We start from the raw sequence: 19757 nt of genomic DNA, 5'->3' as shown, positions 1-19757 counted from the left end.
ATTATTACTTAAACCATTTTGTATTGAGCTATTACTTACAGCTGGAAGCAATATGACTAATACAGTATTCTAGCAAATGCCAGCGCTGTTAAACTTACATGTATGTTGTTCTAAGTACTTTTGAAAATGCCTACTTTCTACATCTGGCCTCCAGTGTACAGAAATGTCCCTCTGTACTTTTTCCCATCTAAATGGCTTCTTTTGTCTCCCCATCTTCCTCTTGTATTCCTCGTCTTCTTTGTATTCGTCCTCTTTGTTTTTGTCTTTGCTCTCCGTTGTTTTTTCTATTTTCTTCCCCTCCTCACTCCTTTTTTTTTCTCTAAGCCTTCAGTGGCTATGATTGGAATCTGAAATATGCCTATACATACATTTATCTACACATATATAAATACTATTTCTTGTATATCAGAAGGGAGGACTTCTTCCCCATTCCAAGTGGCCTGTCTTCATCCACTTACTCGCTCCTCCCCACAAAGGAGAAACGAATTAATCTGACTGGTTAGTTTGGAAGGAGAACTAAGTATGTGTAGCTCAGCCCCTCCTGTCTTCTTTCTCTTGGGAGCAGACTACCTACAAGAAGCAAATGCTCTGCTGTTCCTCTCCAGACTACACATTTTACAAAAGGCCTGCCCTCATGGGGCAGGACTGCAGTGGTCCAGCAATGCCATTGACCAGATGGAGAAGTTTGTTTAATCCTTGGGTTCAGTATTGGGAAGCTCAAATGCCTACAGGTAGAAGCCATATCCTCCAATACCAGAGTTATCAAAAATAAAGGTAATAGTTTATTATATACTAGCTCTTTTGCCTTATTGTTAAATTAATTCAGAACTTACACCACAAACAGGAGTTCTTTTTATTAGGCTCCCTTGAACAGCACTAGTATATATTAAAGTTTTGTTGCTCTGTTCTTAAATATATTTATTTTTCCTGACTATATAATGTCATCATGGGCTGCTTAAAGATAAAAGAAAAAAATCTCAAATAATATGCCTTTGTTTCACAAATGTTTTCAGCAAACTAAAGATGTTTTTAATTTGTCTGTGGTTGCCTGCCATTGATTGGATCTCCTATGGAATTGAGACTGTTGGTATGAAAATAATTTACCATGCTGATGTTTTAGGTTCTCAGCTCATGATAACTTATGAATGTTTACTTACTTGATCGAACTCCAGCTTCTCAGGAATTTCACCTCTTGCTGCTGCCTCTGTAAAGGCTTGATAGAAGGTCTTTTCTTGGGACTCCACTGTAATGGTCAACACTGCATCATAGGCTTCCCGGAGCTTTGGGTTGTTCCTTAGGACCTGGTAGGGGGTGTGCTTATAAGGTAAACTGTAGAGCAGGGCATCATAGGGAACAAAGACGTAGGTTCCATCAGTCATTTTCAGATCATGAGCCCATTCCAAGAGATGCGTCTGAGTCTCTCCCCCAATCAAAGCTGAATGCATACACATGATGATTACTGAAACCAACAAAGCAAGGAGGTTATGGAAGCAATCTGCTAGTAAAGCACAGTACCAAAAACTACAGAGAGGAAAAATAAATGTGTTCTAACCAATTTGTAAGTAGTTTCTTATGCCTCCAAGATAAGCAAGATGTTGTCCTGAGCTGAGGCTGAGGTATGTTCATGGACTCTGGATTGGGGACAGTGACAAGAGAGATGCCTACAGGCTGCAGAGCCTAATACCTAGACAGGAACAAGAACTAGTATAATAAATGGGGAGTAACATAAAAAAGAGGCTTTAAGGTTGGAAAAATCAGCTTTACATCGCAACACCACCAGTTTTAACTGTGTACCCTTTTTTAAATTACTTAACCTCTCTCTGTCTCGCCCATAAAATGGAGATAACAATAGGTACTTACGGGGTGGTAGTGATGATTGAAGAAAGGAGACAAGTCATTTACTTAGTACATAGCACCCAATAAATAGTAGCTACTATATACATAAGAATTAGAAGAGAGAATAGTAAGAGAGGATGGGAGATGTTACCACAGCCACTATTGCTTTTTATTGTCCATCTCCTACAAACATGCACTCTAATACATTTTGACCAAGTGTTCTCATCCTTACTAAGGTTATTATAGACAATGAAAAGCACTAACTCCCTCACCTATAAATGTTACCACAGGTTGAGTACTCCTTATACAAACTATCGAGGACCAGAAGTGCTTCAGACTTCAGATATTTTTTGGATTTAGGATATTAAGTATAATATTTGCATTATACTTACCTGCTGAGCATCCCTAATCCAAAAATCTGAAATCTGAAATACTTTAATGAGTATTTCCTTTAAGTATCATGTTGGTGCTCAAAAGTTTTCAATTTTGGAGCATTTCGGATTTCAGATTCTCAGATTAAGGATGTACTCTCTATAATATTATGGGTGAGCTGTTCAACTTTTTAAAACCTAACTTCCCTGTAATTGGAATTACTATGCACTCAATTTAATTCTTCCTAGACTTATGAAACTATGTTGTTTGGCAAGGTTATGCTAGAATAGAGTGGATTCAAGGGGGCCACGGTTGAAAAATGACAGCTAGATCATGAGACTGAAAGTCTTATATCCAATTTTGCCCTTGGCATGCTAAATAAGTTTAGTTTAAGCCCACTTGTGCTTCAGTGCCCACATCTTTAAAACGCAGATTCCAATGCATTTTACAGGTACACTGAGTAGTTTAATTAGATAGTGCCTGGCAAGTATTCTGAGCTCCTTGAAGAAAGGCAAAGACTCTATTGCTACTGGTAAATATTAATTATATATGTTTACACGGAAACTTTAATCTCAAGAACTAAGGGTGCTTAACTACATTCAATGACTTGTCTTTGGCATTTACATATTGTTTCATCTATTTTCAAACACCTTTTTACACTTGTTAAGCACCCCTAGAAAGTTTCCCTTTGAGCTAGAGCTGGTACCTTTTATTTTGTAAAATGTAACTAATAAGTTATGAAGTTGATTTAAACATACCACACACATATGCACATACCACAGCATGACATGAGTTTTCAAATGACCATTAACTCCTTCAAAATAATTACACTAAGAGGTTCTTCATGTATTCTGATGCTCAGACCTTCCTTAGAATTCTCAAAGGATATCTTTGGAGCTAGTGCATGAGCCACACAAGGAATTCAGCCTTACTTGTTTATAATCACACATTGTATAATGGGAAAATGGAGTGCCAGAGATGTTTGACAATGCAAGAGTTGGATTTAGAAAGAGAAAGTAGAACTGAAGACTTCTCACTCTCTCCATTTGGCTGAACCATTAAAAATAAATTAGTTTGGTCAAATTAGCGTAGTCACAGGGAGTTTAGTCAGAGGCTTCAGTTGGCCAGTTTGTCCAACAATATCCTCAGCAAGTAGATCAGTATTAGCATCTTTCTTCTGCAAATCAGAGATTGAGTGATTTGTTCAAGGTTACTCAACAGTGATACAATTTGATTTAATTTACTTAAAGGGATATTTAAATGACTTTACTGCATGGAAAATGTTAAATAGAACTAGTGTTTGATGCTGATTGCAATACAGCAAATACTTTACCATACATTACATGTAGTAGGTGCTATTACGATGTGCCATCAAGATATACACTTCAGCACTGAAGCACTCATTCCACTAGCTGCTGGGTGTGCTGGCAGCTGATAGGTGATTTTTCTCTGAGAGTTGGCCTCAGCTAAGGAAAAGCACCTCTCTCAAGGTTACATGATCTCAATAGTGTGTTGGGGCTCACTTTTGCTGGTTCAACTTCCAGAGATTTTGTGAGCTAGTTAACATCATGTTATTAGCTTGAAATTGACCATTGTGGGAGTGACTACACTATGGAAATCAGCAAACACTACAAATCAGAACTTTTTTCACTCTGAAGATCTGACTGTTAAACAATTATTATTACACACTGTGCCCCTTTCTGTGGGTGCAACTGAACCTAATGACTATTCCACATGGAGGTAGAAGAGCCCAGACTCCTCATCTCAATTCTGGACAACTCTGAAGGGTCATACCAGTTCTAGAGCGCCCCCTAAGACCGGCTGAGGCCTTTGTTGTGGCTGCACTGCAGTTCAATTCTCTCTGCCCAATGCTACTGTCTTCTCTTCCTCACAGGTGTTCTCCTTGAAAATACTCATTAAATAAGCTTCCTGCACTCAAAGCTCCATCTAACAGGCTGCTTTCCAGGGAAACTGACTTGTGACACTGGATTAGAGCCCCCACCTTACCCTGAGATGATTTCTACCCTGGCACTTACAAGATTTGTTGCTCTTATTTACCTATATCAGCTTCTACTACCAAACTGTGAGCTCCTTGAGGTCAGGAACTGTGTCTTATTTATTTCCATATCCTTGTACATATTATGCACACAATGAATGTTGTTTAGATGAATGTTTGTAAACTAACAGCCTCTTCAGGAGGAGAGCTTGTACACTTGGGTATTTTTTGTGCGTTCCTTGAGATATGAGATATGAGCATATATTGATTGTTAGGATGGAGGAACAATTGGAAGTGATATTTGCTGGGCAGGTAGATACTGCCATACCTGTTGTTCATGCCTACTATCATTAACTATGCCCAGTACCTTACCCTCAACCCTGAATCTCTCCGCTTTATTTTTCTTTCATTGACCCACACTGACCATATTTCAAAGGGCCCAAAGTTTTATGACTGAAAAGACCCTTTAAGACCAAGTAGACCAACCTGTCCCCATCATTTTATAGAAGAAGAAATAAGAAACTCAAGAGGGAATAATCACAGGCTTCTCTATTTTTTGCCTAGCAAGATTTTGCCATTGAACATGATTAAAGTAGAAAGCATAAATACTGAATTCAAACAAAAGCATCTTAATTTAATAGATTGAGTGCTTCGTGAACAGGGATTTGTAGATACATCTGTTCTACAAGATAATTTTACTAAATAGTTTTATTATGTTAAAATTACATTCATTAAAATGGGATTTGGCCTGTAAGTTGTTGTCAGGAAAGGATTAGTGTACAGAAACCTTAAATCCTAAACAAGGCCTGGGTCAACAGGTGGTCATTGAATAATACTAATTGGTAAGTTTCCATCCTGTCAAGCTACTTTATAGTCAAAACAAGGACCAGGAAATACACCCTTCTGAGATCGCATCTCACCAGGATATGACATCAGCACTTTCTCTGAGCTACTTGAGCTGTCTAGCGTCTATGTCTTCATATTGTGGCACCAACCATAGCAGGCTGTCTAGGACCCTTTCTTTCACTAGCAGCAGGAAATGTCATGAAACTCCGGGAGAAGTCAATTTCCATGTCACTCAATTCCTATTTCTCTTCCTAAATTAAAATATTCTATCAAATATTTTCTTGAGAGAGAGTAACTGTGTTTCTGAAAAGGCAAAGGTCACTTTATTTCTCTCAGATTACTGACTATGGTGTCCTCCATGGAGGAAACTGGGCCCAGTTTCACACCTTGCGAGATAGAAATGATTCCACTTGCTGCTGCTATAGAAGTCCTTAGGAGCCATATTCATATTTGTGAGCCATCGATATTGCTCACAAACCACAGAGACACCCCCCATTGTACTGTCTTTGCTCTTTATTGTAACCCCTTTGTGATATTTCCTATCACTGTCATTCATTTTAACAGTTGCTAAGAGGGCGGGGAGGGGAGGCAGACCAGAGGAGGAGGGCAGCATGCAGATTTATCCCAAGTCTCATCTTCTCTCAGGATTCTTTCCTATCTGGCTATATTGTGAAAGAATACATTCCTACCCTCTCCCTCTCAGTTTTCTCCCACCCAGCCTAATAAATGGCTGTGTAAGAAGAAGGTGGGAGGCTCTGGAACATGCATGTTTCCCAGGCCCTATCCCCAAGTGTGACTCAGTGCAGGAGGCCCTCAAAGTAGACTTTTAGAACACTACACTAGGGGATGTGTGGGTATCTCTATCAGCTAAGGACACCCCACGCATTTTTGGCCATAAGTCCTGAAGCTACCACTTACTTAACTACCACTGGTGTTGAACTGGTCCAAGTAGCTCAGCATGATGGCACACAAATATAACATTCAAAGACTATTCCATCTACATCAGACTATGCTTTTTCCATACTCAAACTTGTATTGCAATTGCATTTGTTGCCTTAACATTGCTGTCCAGCTTGAGATAAGGTTTTATATTTCTCCATACCTTGAAACATATGTTTTCTCCTGTTTTTCCTAAATAGCTATATACATAAGGCCTCTCAAATGCAAGAAGTCTAGATGTTTAGAGATTTCCTCTTGTGTCAAGTCTTCAATAATTTGATCATTAGTGATCATTTGCCATTCATGAAAGCAAGTGGTCCTCTTGCCATTTATATTTACTTACATTTGGTGTTACATTATAGCAAATCCTATACCAAATTCCCTATTGGTGCAAAGACTCCTAATCATAGTATTATCAGTATCACTGTTGTTATTAGCATAGGAAAACAGGGATGACACCTGTACGTTGAGGCACATGAAAGAATTTTATCTATGGGTCCAAATGTTACGAAAGAAAGGTGGAAGGGCTGAATTATATGCCACATATAGAACACAGGATCTCAAGTGAATATGCTTCAGGAGCATACCACAAGTGGACGGGAGGTAGTATAGTATTGGTCTAGCATTAGACCAGTGGTTCTCAGTGTGGTCCGTGGACCAGCAGCATCAGTGCCACCTGAGAATGTGCAGTATTAGAAATGCAAATTCCGGGGCCCCACCCAGCATTCCTGAACCAGAAACTCTGGAGGAGGAACCCAACAATCTGTGTTTTAATAAGTCCTCCAGGGGATTCTGATGCCCACTGAGATTTGAGAGCCACTGCTTTAGACTACTCCGAATATATATCCTGGCTTTCTCATTCACCAGTTGTGTGACATTGGGTAAGTTATTTAACCGCTTTTAGCTTCAGAAGTCTTATTCATAAAATAGGTAAACAATAATTGCCCTTACTTAATAGGGGTGATGCAATTATTGGATGACATAGTCCATACAAAGCCCTTGAAAAATTACTAGCACATAGTAAACTCCCAATAAATATTAACTGTTATCATTATTTTTATTGCTATCTTTTTCTTATACACAAGAATCTTCAATAAATGAGAAGAAGCCATTCTGTCCCAGGCAATAAGATAGCAATCAGGTATCTAATTTTGGAAGAACAAGAGAAAGCTATTCCAATGGTGTCATATTTACTTAACATCATGTTGTAATGAAGCATTCCCAATTTGGAAGGATTGAAAGGAAATCCCAAATGGTCCAACATCCTGGTAAGCCCAAATTGAAAGGATTACACAATCAGCCAAGCACAGGGCTGATCAGCAAGAAGATGAGGAGAAAAGAGGGCTTAGAATAGCCATTTGAAAAGTTCTCTAAAGAGCTGCAGGTAGGGCCTCCTGCTAACCTTTGCAGGAATTAGAAGAGGAACCCCTTCTGAATGAATGCAACCCTACAGGTGCCTTGCTTGGTGAGTAAATGCCCTTTTGTGCCATTGGACAAAAACTTCCAACAGGGCTCATGGTTTGAGGAGCAGAGAGTGGACTGGATTTTGGCCCTCAAGTCTAATCAGCTAGGTTTCCTTGTGCAGGGCACAACCTACATAGCCACATACAGCAGCCCTGACTATAAATTAAGGCCTTCGTCTTTGATTAATAATCTCTCCTATTTGACTTTGTCAGAAGCAAAGAAAATTGGTAGTTGCTCCCAAGGCTTAAGAGAGTTGAGTTGAGAATCTGGGAGAGACTGAATCCCCCTATTCTGAGAATTTATTTATTCTTTCTTTGGTGTTGATAGTGCTTACACCTATGTACTTATTACTGTGAGACTCGCAGATATTGTAAAACTTGAAAGAAAATGCCTATCTCCTGGATAATCCTGAGAATTAAATGAGATCTATGTGCAAATGTCTTGTAAAATGTAGAGAGCTGTTTACACGTAAAGTAATAGTATGGTTGCTCTTATTGTCTCTATGGCAGCATATAGTAACACCTCTGCTGTTTCCCCACCCAAGAGCCCATGGCTATTATTATTGCTATTATTACCTACTATTAAATATATCATTGCATTGATATTATGTAAGTGTAACTTAGACCTGTCTCTGAGAAAGACACTTCCTCTAACTCCAGTAAGGTGCCAATGAGAGTTCCTAATTGGAAATATTAATTTATAAGAATCAGAAGTGTCATACCAGCCAGTAATAGGCTGCTCTTCTCTCCCCTCCCACACCACTACCACCATCACTACAACCATCACTGCCACTGCCACATGGCAATGCCATCACTACTTTTGCGAACAGATCAGAAAAAAAAAATAAATAAATGAAAAATAACTAGTTCAACCATTATGGAAAACAGTATGGCGATTCCTCAAGGATCTAGAACTAGATGTACCATATGACCCAGCCATCCCATTACTGGGTATATACCCAAAGGAGTATAAATCATGCTGCTATAAAGACACATGCACACGTATGTTTATTGCAGCACTATTCACAATAGCAAAGACTTGGAATCAACCCAAATGTCCATCAGTGACAGACTGGATTAAGAAAATGTGGCACATATACACCATGGAATACTATGCAGCCATCAAAAAGGATGAGTTTGTGTCCTTTGTAGGGACATGGATGCAGCTAGAAACCATCATTCTTAGCAAACTATCACAAGAACAGAAAACCAAACACCGCATGTTCTCACTCATAGGTGGGAACTGAACAATGAGATCACTTGGACTCGGGAAGGAGAACATCACACACCGAGGCCTATCATGGGGAGGGGGGAGGGGGGAGGGACTGCATTGGGAGTTATACCTGATGTAAATGACGAGTTGATGGGTGCTGACGAGTTGATGGGTGCAGCACAGCAACATGGCACAAGTATACATATGTAACAAACCTGCACGTTATGCACATGTACCCTAGAACTTAAAGTACAATAATAATAAAAAAAATGAAAAATAAAAAAAACCTTTCAATTATTTCTACTACTTCCAAATATTTCTAGGCCCCTCCAAAGGAAGGGGTCCCTTTCCACTGTGTTTTGCACGTCACAAAAGCTCCTCTCTGAAGGTTTGCTTGGGGGTCCACAATGTTAAAAAGCAGCCTCATATCCAGCAAAATAGGGAAGAAGTCAGGCTCTGCCTTCTTCAGCCCTTCTCAGATGAGGTCACACAAAAAGTTTATTGTCTGTTTAGTTCTTCTCAGTCCCAGCAGTTGAGAAGAGCTGGAAAATTAGCTAAAGCTGTGATCTAGTATGTGCCATGCATGGTGTGTTGCAGTCTTCCTCACTGCTATGTTGACCCAATCTGTACTCATTGGCTTCTGGCGCAGTTTCTCACCAAATCTCCAATTTTCTAATGGGACCAAAGATGTGCCCTGAACTTTAGGCCACTTAATTAAAGCTCTGATAATCTATTTTTGTTCATTCTCTGGATCCTGCTTTACATGTTTCCATGGGCTGGGGCATTGTTTTCAACAAATGATCAAGTGGACAACAAGGGCAATGTCTATCTTACTTTAACACTCACTCCCCTTCCACCATTCCCTCTGTTACACCTCACCCACCAGTTGGCATGCCCTCAGATACAGACATGTGCCTGTACCAGGTATGGGTATTACACACTCCTTTGAACAAAGCACAATGAGCTGCCTGAGGTTGTACTCAGGCCACAGCCCAACCTATGGCTCAGTTCCCCTGCCCCCACCCCACCCACATTCTGACTCATGTCACTGAGGTCCCAGCATGCCTCATCTGAATCTGCCTATGTTTTGTCAAAAAACAAAGGAAAATCCTGCAGTGCAGAGCTTTTGTCTTCACTCCCTTTTATCTCTCTTTCTGAATCCCTCCTCCACTTCCTGTTGCTGTACTTGCTATTCAAGGTCTTCCTTTGCTCCATAACCATCCTCTCTAGTTTTTTTCTCCACATCCTCAAAATTTCCATTCCCTTAGTGAGCAGATCTGTACTGTAATAAAGAAAACAATCTGACTAAGCGAAGTCATATTAAAACAATGGGAACTTAAAGTGAGAAATATTTATTTGCATTATTATTAAGTTAAAGCAGCGTTTCTCAACTCTGGCTGCACATTACAAGCGCCTGGGAAGCTATTTAAAATACCTTTGCTGGGAGCCACCACAGACCAATTCTAGTAGAATTTCTGGAGGTGGCACTGTGGCACCAGTAGTCTTGAAAAGATGTCCAGGTAATTCTAGCGTGCAGCCAGACTGAGAACCCTTGACCTAAAGGAATCTCTAATGGTAGGACAATAATATGTGCATTTGCTTCCTCCCTGCCTCAAAGGGGTTGTGGGTGGTTAGCACTCAATCCTAATTCTTCTCAGTCTGGCAGCCTAAAGAGCTTCAGGGCCTGTATTTATTTAACATTTTATGGTAGAGGCCAAAATGTCATTTCAAAGTATACAAATGGGTGGGATGTGAAACATTCATGGAATATAAACTTGCAGGAGACATTGGGCTTCAAGAAGATTTGTAACATATTATAAAGTTATGATACTAAATATATTAGCCTGTTCCTGGCATGGCTCCTCCCTGCAAATGATTTTATATCTTTCAAAATAATTCTATGCTCTGCTTTGAAAGTATCAAGCTCTATTATGAAGTAATCAGAGCCACACTGATTACTAAACATCACGGAATCTTGTCAACTGGAGCTGGAGGCAGATTACGGTAGTTCTGGAACTAAAAACTCCTCTTGCCCTCATCCTCTTGTAATCATCATAATTAAGGTCCAATACTGAAGCCACTTGAAACTTAAAACAGGCTTCTGGTTATAGGCCAGGCCAAAGCTGCACCATTCTCTAACAAACTCATTTTAAGGAAATTACTGGGACCAGGACTAATCCTTGAAGGAATCAGTTTGTCAAATAGTTTCTGAGGTATCTGTCCTAAAGTGGTGGAGTGGCTGCAGTGGGGGAATGAGCAGTGTTTCTATGAATCATAGCCATCTCCAGAGGAAGGTAAAATGGAGGTTAAAAAATTGGAATAGAAAAAAATCAAAACCAGGTGTCACAAGGGCTTGCCATAAGTGTAAGTAAAAGAGATCTGATTCAAGAGGACCAGGAAGGGCCCCCTTTTGCCAAAATCCACCCAACTAACTTTGAGAATGATAGCTTTAGTGGGTCAAGTCCTTTGCTTCACATTTGGTCTATTGTCTCTGCAAGAATCATCTTTGAACATTAAGCTTCCATTGGAAGGGGAAACTGTTAAAATTTAGACAGTCTTCTCATTTTAATATGCTTTCATTCATCAGCTAGGTTCCCTCCATATCAACTAGCTGTGTGCTGCAAAAAGAAAAGCCCTGCTTTGAGAAGAAGCAGAAGGTATGGACATTTTGGAGTCCAGAGAAGACAGATTCTAAATAAGTGTCCCACAAGGACACTGGGTACCTTTGAAGGAAAGTATCCAGAAAGGAGTCAAAAGTAAATCTCTCCTCAGTGACTAGAACAAACAAAAATGAAGCCATAAGAAGACCCTCACCTCCCCATACCATTTTGGCACTTTTGAAGCTACCAGGGTCCTAAGGGCAGAAAGAAAGGATGTATGGCTACAGTGCTCTTGACACCATCCTTCACTCAGGCGCTAAGAGCAGGCACTAGCGTCCACAGGCATATGAAGCACAGAGTTCTTTGTACTTTTATTCAGTTCATAAAATAGGCTCTGTTGAAGCAGGGCAGTCTTGGGACCTGAGTGTGAGTGAAAAAGGGCAAATGTGTGAAGAAATGGGAAGGGATGTGCTACCCTAGGGTGTGAGGGTAGGAAACCTTTTGGAGATTGTAATCTCTTTCCCTGAAGTCACGTTTAAATTTCAACCGGAGAAAGCACTCACTGCGAATTCGGTCTGCCTGGTGAATCCTCTGGAGAGCTTTCCGAATGCTTTGGCTGTCTTGTCCTGTGGTCAGGACGACCCCTACAGGTAAGCCGTGGCTCCGCAGAGCACTTGCGACTCGATTGGCTGTATGCACCCAAATGTCTTCATCTGAGGAAATGACTCCAGCATGAGCCCACTGGAAATATTTCATGACAGTTACAAGCACCCGAATGGGAGAAGGGAGTGTCCGAGAAAAGGTCGGGTAGCTATTTTTATTGTCTAATTCATAATTCACACAAGCCCAAGAGAAAATCCCTTTGTCCCAGCTGTTTCCCAGGAGCGAGGCTGCCTCGCAGTAGCCAGGGTTGGTAGGTCCAATAAATCCTGAGGCCATCTGGTGGTGGGAAATGAAACTGGAGAGGGCCCTCGAAGTCTGGCAATCTTCATTGAGAATCACATATTCAAAAGAGTAACTCAGGTCAAAAGATGGGTCCTGGTTGATTCGCTCAATGGCTAATCGCGCAGCAACCTCAGGCAGGGCCTTTGAAAACAGCGAATCACAAGCCCAAGGGCCCACCACCCCTATCTTGTAGGGGAGTGTCCACACCTGCTGCGGAAGGTACATGACAACCAGGAGGCACAAGCACCACAGGAACTTGGAGGACGCAAGGCCATGGTGTCCCAGCAGTTTCCTGAAAGCCGCAAACCAGAGCACAAGGCGAGAAAAACGCCAGAGTCCCAGGAACATAGCCCTGTTCTAGCTGCTTCCAGCAAGCTAATGACGAGATACTGGAGAGTTATTCTGTTTTCCCGACACGGACAGTGGTGTTTCCAAATGCCTGTCAATCAGAGGAAAAGGTTTGTTACTCACATTATTTCTGAAGCTTCTGGAAAAAATCGGTTGTGAAAGAATGGCGAAGAAATGGTAGTGCCCAAACTAAAAGTTTCTTTCCCCCATCCTGACAAAACTCCTCCTCTTCCTGTACCCCTTATCTCAGTACATGGCACATCCATCCACTGTTTGCCCACTTGCTTCTTTCAGAAAACTGGAAATCACTGAGACTCCTCTTTCCCCACATTCAATTTATCACCAATTCCTGTTTACTCAACTTCAGTAATAGCTGCCCACCTTACAGTGTTGTGAAAAGCACATGAGTTAACACACAGCAAGTGCTTATAACAGAGCCTGGCAAGTCATTGGCATTATATTAGACATAGTATCATTATTATAGTTTTAAATATGTCTATTTTTCTGTCCCATACAGTTCTCTTGGAGAGAAACAGATGTAAACAGATAATGACAATGCAGAGTAAAAAGTGCTTTGATTGAGGTAGCCCAAACAGAGAGACAGAGAGGATCACCTAAACCCAGATTTCAGGGGAGGAGAGGAGGGAGGAAGAACAGTCTCTCTGGATTGAGTACGGAAAAACAGTTAGCCAGGTGAATGAGGTTGCAGGAGTAGTTTGGTGCTAAGATGCTAAGAGCCTTCCAAACAGAAGGAACAACATGCAGAAAGACCCAGAGGTAAAGAGAGAGAGAGAGAGAGAGAGAGACATTATATATATATGGATTCTTAGAATTCTAAAGCATTTGTTCTGCTTGAGTCTGTGATGTCAGACAAGGCAAGGGCCAGATCACCAAGATATGCCATGATTTAATAGTGTACCCAATGGCTTTAAGCAGAGAAATGGTATTATCAGATTTCCATTTTAAAGGATTTCTCTAGCAACAATGTGGAGAATGAGTTGGAAGAAAGCAAGACTGGAGGCAGAGAGACCAGTTTGGAGTGCATCATAATAATCCCTATGAGAAATGATGACAGACCAAGAGAGTGGTAGTGAAGACCTAGAGGAATGGGATCATTTCCTCCAAGATTACAAATATCAAGGAGATTAAGAAAATAGAAATAACAAGAACTTGGTGACTGACAAGATATAGAAGGTAAGTGAAAAGAAAGCAGGACTCTAGGATGATTTTGAGCTTTTCAGACCTAGGAAACTGATTGGAAAATGGCACAAGTCTCTGAGATAGGAAACATTGGAGGAAGGAGGTGGGAGAGATGATGCATTTTGATAGAGATCTTGAATTGGTCAACAGGTGGCAATATCCAGTAGATAATATCACATACTGGAAGGCCTAGGAAAAAATAGAAAGCTGAACAAGAGTTATAAATTCTCAATAGAAAGCTGAACAAGAGTTATAAATTTGAGTGTAATCAATTGACAGAGGGTAATTTAAAACATGCCTTTTGTGGAGTAAAGAAAGAAGACAAAGGACAAAACCCCGAGACCCCACAACACTTAAAGATAGGTCAGGGAGATGTTAATAAGGAGAATCCTTAGTAAATCCTTAATTCTAATCAAAGATCAAAATAATGGCATAGCTTTCTTCAGGGCTGATCATCAGTGATGGTGTGCACCAGTCAGGTCAAACTGGTTGTTTATGGGCAGCAACAATTCTGTCTGTGCCAGCCCTGTTGGTTATTATCTTGACTCTCACTCCTAATTTTATGAGAAACCTTGACTCCTGAAGAGACCAATCTGAGGCATATCTAGTGAATCTTAAAGACCTACCACAAATAGTATGCCCCAACATTCATATATTGGTGAAAGCTGATTTGAACGAGAGTCAAGAAAGTCTTGGGGGAGCAAACAGTTCACAAAACAACATAAGCCAATGGCTGAGGGGTGTGTGGGATGGCGGAGGACTTCTAACTTTGCTTTGGGGACAGTGGAAAGATGATTCTGGGCTGATTATATGCATAAAAGCCTCAAATTTATTCCTAGGCCCTCAAAGATAATCTAGTCTAACCTGCTTCCAAAACTTTAAATCTATTCTCTGCACTGTGTTGAATGCATAAGAGTGAGATACAGGATGGTAGAGGTCTGAGGTGTTAACTCAGGCTTCAAAGAGCTCACAACCCAGGCTGAGCTTTAGTCAAGAGCCACATGCTTCTCCTCCCAGCTTCTTCCGGCTTCCCTCTTTTCTCTGCCGTGGCAAAATTTGGGAGCCAGGACACTGTAGGAGCCACTCATTATCTGGAGTAATATAGGAAGGGTCTCTATTTCTGGTCTGTATTGTGACAAGGATCTTGAACTACATGATATTTCTGTCCTTATAGGCCTCACTCTTTTGACCACTAGGAATGGGCAACAGTGAGGACAGCTCTATATGGGAAACAGCCCTATTCAGGGCAACAGGGCCAGAAGGCTGACGTAATGCGTCTTCTTCCCCAAACACACTAGTTTCCTGGGTTCTTTCCCAGTATCTGTGCATTTAATCCAGAAATTAGCACTTAGAATAACAAAGTCTAAGATACAAACCGAATTCTTGCTGTGTGTCAAACGCTGGGCTACACTCTTTCCATGTATTGTCTCATTTTAAAAACTGAATTTAAAAAACTCATCACAGTCCTTTGAAGTATGTGTTATTATCATCACTATTTACAGATGATGAAACTGAGGCTCAGAAAGGGTAAGTAACTTGCCTAAGGGCAAACCATGGTAGAATGGAGATTTTCACCCCAGTTGATTGAGCACTATACTAGATAGAAGTTCTGCAGATAGCCCCTCATCTATGAAGTCAATGAGACCACCATTATTATACCTGCTATATTAATCAAACTGAGTTTGAATCACTCATTTGCAGTTTAAAGAAGTTCCCCCAGTCACCCATGAAAGAATAAATTAGGTAGAGTTGGGGAGGGGCAGAGTAAATTGGGAGGAGCCACCAGAAATTCATTATCCAACCAGAAGTAATTTGCTACTAGTGTTCAAGCCTAGCCCTGGGACTGCCCACTTACTCCTCACTCAGTGCACAGTGCTGCACAGCTGGGGGTGGTGAACACCAGTTCCACTGCATTCTATATAAAGCTAATCCTAATCTTTGAGAATGGAAATCTTGAGGGTATACCCTTCAGCATATTAGCCCCAATTTTCAACTTCCTCATCTGCAAAATGGGGGTAAATTTAATCATTTTGAGATAAAGAATTAAATAAGTTAGAATACTAAGCACACAGTTTTCTTTCAATAAACACTGCTTCTTCCTTGCTATTTGGAAAGAGGATTCCACTGGGAATCAGAAGGCCAGGGTCCTGGACCCAGTTCTGCACCGACTCATTGTGTGACCCGAACAGATTGTTGCCTACTCTAGGTCTCTCCGTTTTCCCCTTTAGCTGGACTAGCAGATCAGCAAGTCCCTTTCTTCTCTGACCTCCATCCATCCTGGGATTGTGTACTTTGTCTAGGCAGTTACTTTTCTAAACCTCTGCACTTTGAAACTGCTGAGTTCATTCAACATTTTCTAACATTTGCTGCTCGAATTAGCTTCTCACTGGAGTTGGATTCCCCCAAAGTAGTTTGCTCTTGCTTCTATCTGGTAGATCCAGTTCCTGATCATTTTAAATTTTGGCCTAGAATCCTCTGTCAAGCATCTGTGATGTGAAGACCCCACTCCCCCACAATGCTGGAGTTACGCTACACTGAAAACCTGGGCTCCTAAAATCACTGGTTATCTTATTATCATTAATAACAAACACATGTTGAGAAGCTGGTCTGTGCTAAGACTAACTAAAAAAAAAAAAAATGGGAGAGTATAAGGGTCTGGCCAAGAAATCTAAACAAGAAAAGCAAGCACGTACCTCAGGAGGGAGAAAACCAAGTTAGTAAGTTCCCTGCTTGCTTTTGCTTAACATTAAATCTCCAGTGCCCTTCGCAGTGCCTGACACATAGTAGGTGCCCCAAAAATATGTGTTGAATTAACACTGAAGAGGAGATATGGAGCACAAATAAAATGTTTTGTGTTACCATGTTATTTAAAATGCTCTATTTTAAGCCTTAATCAGGACCCACCTTTGGCAAAACTATCAAGGGATAAAGTTCATCTTCAAAATTCTAGTACAGCTCTCTCTGCCCTCTCGTTAATGGAGAGAAAAACAACTCTAAAGAAACTCTTTAAATGATTTGCACTAATATGTAAATCAATGATAATATTTGACACTTTCCTCTATTGCTCCCCAACCAGTGATGTTTGTTTTCTCATAAGGAGTGGGGAGAAGTTTATGCCGAAATAATTAATCTCTAATAATATAATGTCTACTTCAAGCATCAGTTGCAGGTAGGCAGAGGAGGATGGACTACTTTTTGAGTAAAAAACTGAAGAAACTTTTGGTGCCCCTCAGATCAAAGTGATTAACTGTCCATTCTAGGTCTAAGGCTGGCATTTTTGTGTTATAATCCAGGTCACTCCTAAGCACAATGCCCACCCCAAATTCTGAAAATTGGCTTTTTTATACCATTTCTCAAATTCGTACGACGTGGGTCCCTCCTCAGGCCACATGCCACAAAGTGCCCCTTGACATTCACTCTCAGTTGTTGCTCTTTTCCCTTTGTTAACTGCAAGATAAACATTCCCCAAGCTGAAGGTCTGCCCTTACATTTTTTCTGGTACCGGTGTGATGTATTTGGTGATATTTCTAGCTCTGTTAGGACTCCCTGGACAACCAGAAAGTTTTATGTTGCTATAGGATTTAGTCTTGATCCCCCAACTCAATATTTCACAGAAGGAAACTTATTCTTTAAAAAAGAAAAAAAAGGAAGGAAGGAAGGAAGGGAGGGAGGGAGGGAGGAAGAGAGAAGGAAGGAAAAGAGGAAGAGGGAGGAAGGGAGAGGGAAGGAGGGAAGAAGAGAAAGAAGGAAGGAAAGAAGAGGAGGGAGGGAGGGAAGGAAGGAAGGGAGGGAGGGAAACAAAGGGGCAAGATAGGGGGAGGATGCCTTGAACTTCCACCTGCTGATTTCGGTTTAAGGAAAAAAACTAGCTCACTAAAGGCTTTCCTGGGGTTAATGGGAAATGTGGATATAACTAAAACAAAGTTTGAAGGTATGAAATTTTGGAAATAGAATACTAGTGACCCACAGTTGTTCTGGGGCCATTGCCTAGGTTACTCAGGTATGAACACCTGCATGGGATCAGGCTTCTATGGAAAGCGGCTAGAGCATAGGGATGTGTAATTTCATTTCAGGTAGTTTTCACAATCTGGTGGGAAGCCTGGCTTCACACAGAAAACCACTGTTCTTTAAACATGTACAAAGAAAGACTATGACAAATAGCTCTGAGGGAAATGGTTCCTCATACTAGCTTGTCAAGCCGAGGACTTCTATGAAAGATTAATTTGTCTTTCTAGTTACAGCCTGAATCAAGTTAACAGCTTGTATAAGACAACATCAGGAAGAAATAAAAAGGAATCATGAGACAAACCAAACGAAAGCTTGGATGAGAGCCTTTGAGCTCAAATCTTGACTTACAGTATCTCGAAGGCTCTCTTTAACCCGTCTTTCCTTTACTCTTTAATTTTTTTTTTTTTTTTTACTACATATTGCAGTAAAACTAATGTATCTCAATCAGAGTCTCAGCTCCCAGGTGGGCTGTGTTTTATTTCCCCCATTACAATCTTTCTTATAAACAAGGACTGTCAACTACTCACCAAGTAATTCACCGCTCAAATGTCTTCAGTTTACTGCCTGCGCATGCAGACCACTGGCATAGCTACCTCAGTGTGCCCATTTCTTTGCATCCTCTATGCATTCACAATCCTGTCAAGGACTCCAGTCTGTTGATAAATTCCATTAATGGGGTAAATAATTGAAAGCATTAGTAAACGTTTTGAAAATCACTCTTCAGCATCCGCAGACCAAGACTTGGATTAGGATTTAGAGTGACACTTCTAATCCTTTAAATTGATCCCACCTGTAGCAGAGTTAGTGCTGACCTAAATGCAATGACCCAGAGATTAACAATTAAAGTCCTCTGGATAAATACGTCCTCCACAGACTACTGCCTTCTTTTACCTTTCAAAGTCAGACACAAACTCTCAGATTTTGCCTCTGTGTTCTTCCTTTTTCCATTCTGTCTAATAACCACCAATCGCCCTTTCTCCAGGACAGTTCTAAATGCCAAAACATTCATCAGCTGTGAGTCAGCCTAGCATATAAAAGGTGATCCAGGCTGGCTCCCTGCAAAATTCAAAGCAGGTGAATTTTGTCTCCTTCTCCTATTCCCCTTAAGTGCCTTCACTGCCTTTCCTTCCAAGAGAGATTCCCTACTTCCCTCTACACCTTTGTACAGAGACATCGTTTCTCCCATACTTTAGATGTATTCCTTTTCCTTAATAAGTTCCTCTCTGTCCTGGGCACCATTCACTCAGGGCCCTGTTCTGGATTCCCAATGTGCGAACTGAGATGTTAAGGGCCAAAAATGACTTCTATTAAATGAGTAATGTTTTTTAATAATAGTTGTATTGAGATATAATTTATCTACCACAAAAGTATACAATGTAGGGGTCTTTTAAGTATATTCAAACACTTGTGCAACATTTTCATTATCCCCACAAAGAAATTCTATTCTTGTTTAAAAGTCACTCCCCATTTCTCTCCTCCTCCTAGCCCCAGGCTGCCACTAATTTACTTTCTCTATGGATTTTCCTATTCTGAACATTTCATATAAATGGAATCATGCAACATGTGATCTTTTGTGAGTGGCTTCTTTCACTTAGCATACCATTTTCAAGGTTCATGCATGTTCTAGCATGTATCAGTACTTCACTTCTTTTGTGGCCAAATAATACTCTACTTTTTTGGATATACCACACTATCAGTTGGTGGAAATTTGGGTTGTTTTCACCTTGGGCTATTGTGAATACTGCTTTTATTACCTTTGTGTAAAAGTTTTTATATGGACATATTGTTTTTATTTCTCTTTGGCATATACCCAGGGAATTGCTGGGTCATATAATAACTCTATGTTTAACATTTTTTGAATTAGCAAACTGTTTTCCAAAGTGTATGCACCATTTTTCATTCCAACCAGCAATATATGAGGGTTTTTAACCTACATTCTTACCAACACTTGTTATTATCCATCAATATTTTTATTTAAGTATGACAGGTAT

General features: G+C 40.6%; 1 protein-coding gene across 2 annotated transcripts in view; it reads right to left on the bottom strand.

Annotated features, from left to right (window-relative positions):
* Positions 1-18514, bottom strand: part of LOC105490463 (guanylate cyclase 2F, retinal) — a 107238-nt gene extending 88724 nt beyond the window's left edge. The window contains exons 1-3 of one of the 2 annotated variants that reach the window (XM_011756108.2): positions 18294-18514; positions 11829-12649; positions 1158-1459 (exon numbers count right to left, since the gene is read on the bottom strand). In XM_011756108.2, the coding sequence (XP_011754410.2) occupies positions 1158-1459; positions 11829-12558 (1032 nt within the window). In that variant the 5' untranslated portion in view covers positions 12559-12649; positions 18294-18514. Of the gene's footprint in view, positions 1-1157; positions 1460-11828; positions 12650-18293 lie in introns of those variants that run through there. The other variant, XM_071088520.1, reaches the window with a different exon arrangement.
* Between the last annotated feature and the right edge of the window lie 1243 nt (positions 18515-19757).

Source organism: Macaca nemestrina, chromosome X (genome assembly GCF_043159975.1).
Source record: "Macaca nemestrina isolate mMacNem1 chromosome X, mMacNem.hap1, whole genome shotgun sequence".
Taxonomy (NCBI): domain Eukaryota; kingdom Metazoa; phylum Chordata; class Mammalia; order Primates; family Cercopithecidae; genus Macaca; species Macaca nemestrina.
The sequence above is the reverse complement of the archived record's forward strand: the minus strand, read 5'-3'. Positions and strand labels throughout refer to the sequence as shown.